The 1,653-nt window shown below is 58.3% G+C and overlaps 1 protein-coding gene across 1 annotated transcript; it reads right to left on the bottom strand.

The window, feature by feature from the left end:
* Window positions 1-162: 162 nt before the first annotated feature.
* On the bottom strand, window positions 163-1,395 carry LOC117336912 (translation initiation factor IF-2-like). Its single transcript, XM_033898038.1, has one exon. It carries the CDS (start codon window positions 1,393-1,395, stop codon window positions 163-165), a length of 1,233 nt encoding a protein of 410 aa, XP_033753929.1.
* Between the last annotated feature and the right edge of the window lie 258 nt (window positions 1,396-1,653).

Genomic DNA, 1,653 nt, shown 5'->3' with positions numbered 1-1,653 from the left:
TATTACTTTTGTTATTTGTGAAACATAACACCTAATGTAACAGTCAGAAACTTGTGAAAACGCAGAAAGATTGATGCAAAAGTGAATTAACAATATCAGTAACAATCGTTAGCCTTTACAAAGAATTTTTGACATTTATTGTCTTTTCAATAAGGTTCCGGTTTAATAATACAGTATGTGGCCTCCCTCGTCCCTGTGGCCTCCCTCGTCCCTGTGGCCTCCCTCGTTCCTGTGGCCTCCCTCGTCCCTGTGGCCTCCCTCGTCCCTGTGGTCTCCTTCGTCCCTGTGACCTCCCTCGTCCCTGTGGCCTCCCTCGTCCCTGTGGTCTCCTTCGTCCCTGTGGCCTCCCTCGTCCCTGTGGCCTCCCTCGTCCCTGTGGTCTCCTTCGTCCCTGTGGCCTCCCTCGTCCCTGTGTCTCCCTCGTCCCTGTGGTCTCCCTCGTCCCTGTGGCATCCTCGTCCCTGTGGCATCCCTCGTCCCTGAGGGCCTCCCTCGTCCCTGTGGCCTTCCCTGTCCCTGTGGTCTCCTCGTCCCTGTGGCCTCCTCGTCCATGTGGCCTCCTGCGTCCCTGTGGCTCCTCGTCCCTGTGGCCTTCCTCGTCCCTGTGGCCTCCTTCGTCCCTGTGGCCCTCGTCCCTGTGACCTCCTCGTCCCTGTGGTCTCCTTCGTCCCTGTGGCCTCCTCGTCCCTGTGGCCTCCCTCGTCCCTGTGACCTCCCTCGTCCCTGTGGCCTACCTCGTCCCTGTGGCCTCCCTCGTCCCTGTGGCCTACCTCGTCCCTGTGGTCTCCCTCGTCCATGTGGCCTCCCTCGTTCCTGTGGCCTCCCTCGTCCCTGTGGCCTCCCTCGTCCATGTGGCCTCCTCGTCCATGTGGCCTCCCTCGTCCATGTGGCCTCCCTCGTTCCTGTGGCCTCCCTCGTCCCTGTGGCCTCCCTCGTCCCTGTGGTCTCCCTCGTCCATGTGGCCTCCCTCGTCCATGTGGCCTCCCTCGTTCCTGTGGCCTCCCTCGTCCCTGTGGTCTCCCTCGTCCCTGTGGTCTCCTTCGTCCCTGTGGTCTCCCTCGTCCCTGTGGTCTCCCTCGTCCCTGTGGCCTCCTCGTCCCTGTGGCCTACCTCGTCCCTGTGGCCTCCCTCGTCCCTGTGGTCTCCCTCGTCCCTGTGGCCTTCCCTCGTCCCTGTGGCCTCCCTCGTCCCTATGGCCTCCTCGTCCCTGTGGCCTCCCTGTCCCTGTGGCCTCCCTCGTTCCTGTGGTCTCCCTCGTCCCTGTGGCCTCCATCGACTCTGTGTCATCCCTCGTCCCTGTGGCCTCCCTCGTCCCTGTGGTCTCCCTTGTCCCCGTGATCTCCCTCGTCCCTGTGGCCTCCCTCGTCCCTGTAGCCTCCTTGTCCCTGTCACCATCTATGAAACTACACTGTACATATGTCTGCGCTAGTACGCTTCGCACTTGTCATTAGTCTGATGAAGTTGACAGTGTAGTCATCGAAACGTTACACTCTTAAATAGCATATTGGTTGTGTCATATAGCTTCTATCATGTTTATCTTAACATCCTGAAAAAATGTTCTAGAATATGCGTACAATTAGTTGACAATACGTATTTTGCTGGCATCCCTCTTTGACATTCAAATCTTTGTTTCTATCTCGAAACAATCGCTCA

Source organism: Pecten maximus, chromosome 1, assembly GCF_902652985.1.
Source record: "Pecten maximus chromosome 1, xPecMax1.1, whole genome shotgun sequence".
NCBI classification, from domain to species: Eukaryota; Metazoa; Mollusca; class Bivalvia; order Pectinida; family Pectinidae; genus Pecten; species Pecten maximus.
The sequence above is the reverse complement of the archived record's forward strand: the minus strand, read 5'-3'. Positions and strand labels throughout refer to the sequence as shown.

Excerpts from the sequence above, each read along its gene's own strand:
- LOC117336912 (XM_033898038.1), bottom strand. The coding sequence starts at position 1,395 with ATGGTGACAGGGACAAGGAGGCTACAGGGACGAGGGAGGCCACAGGGA.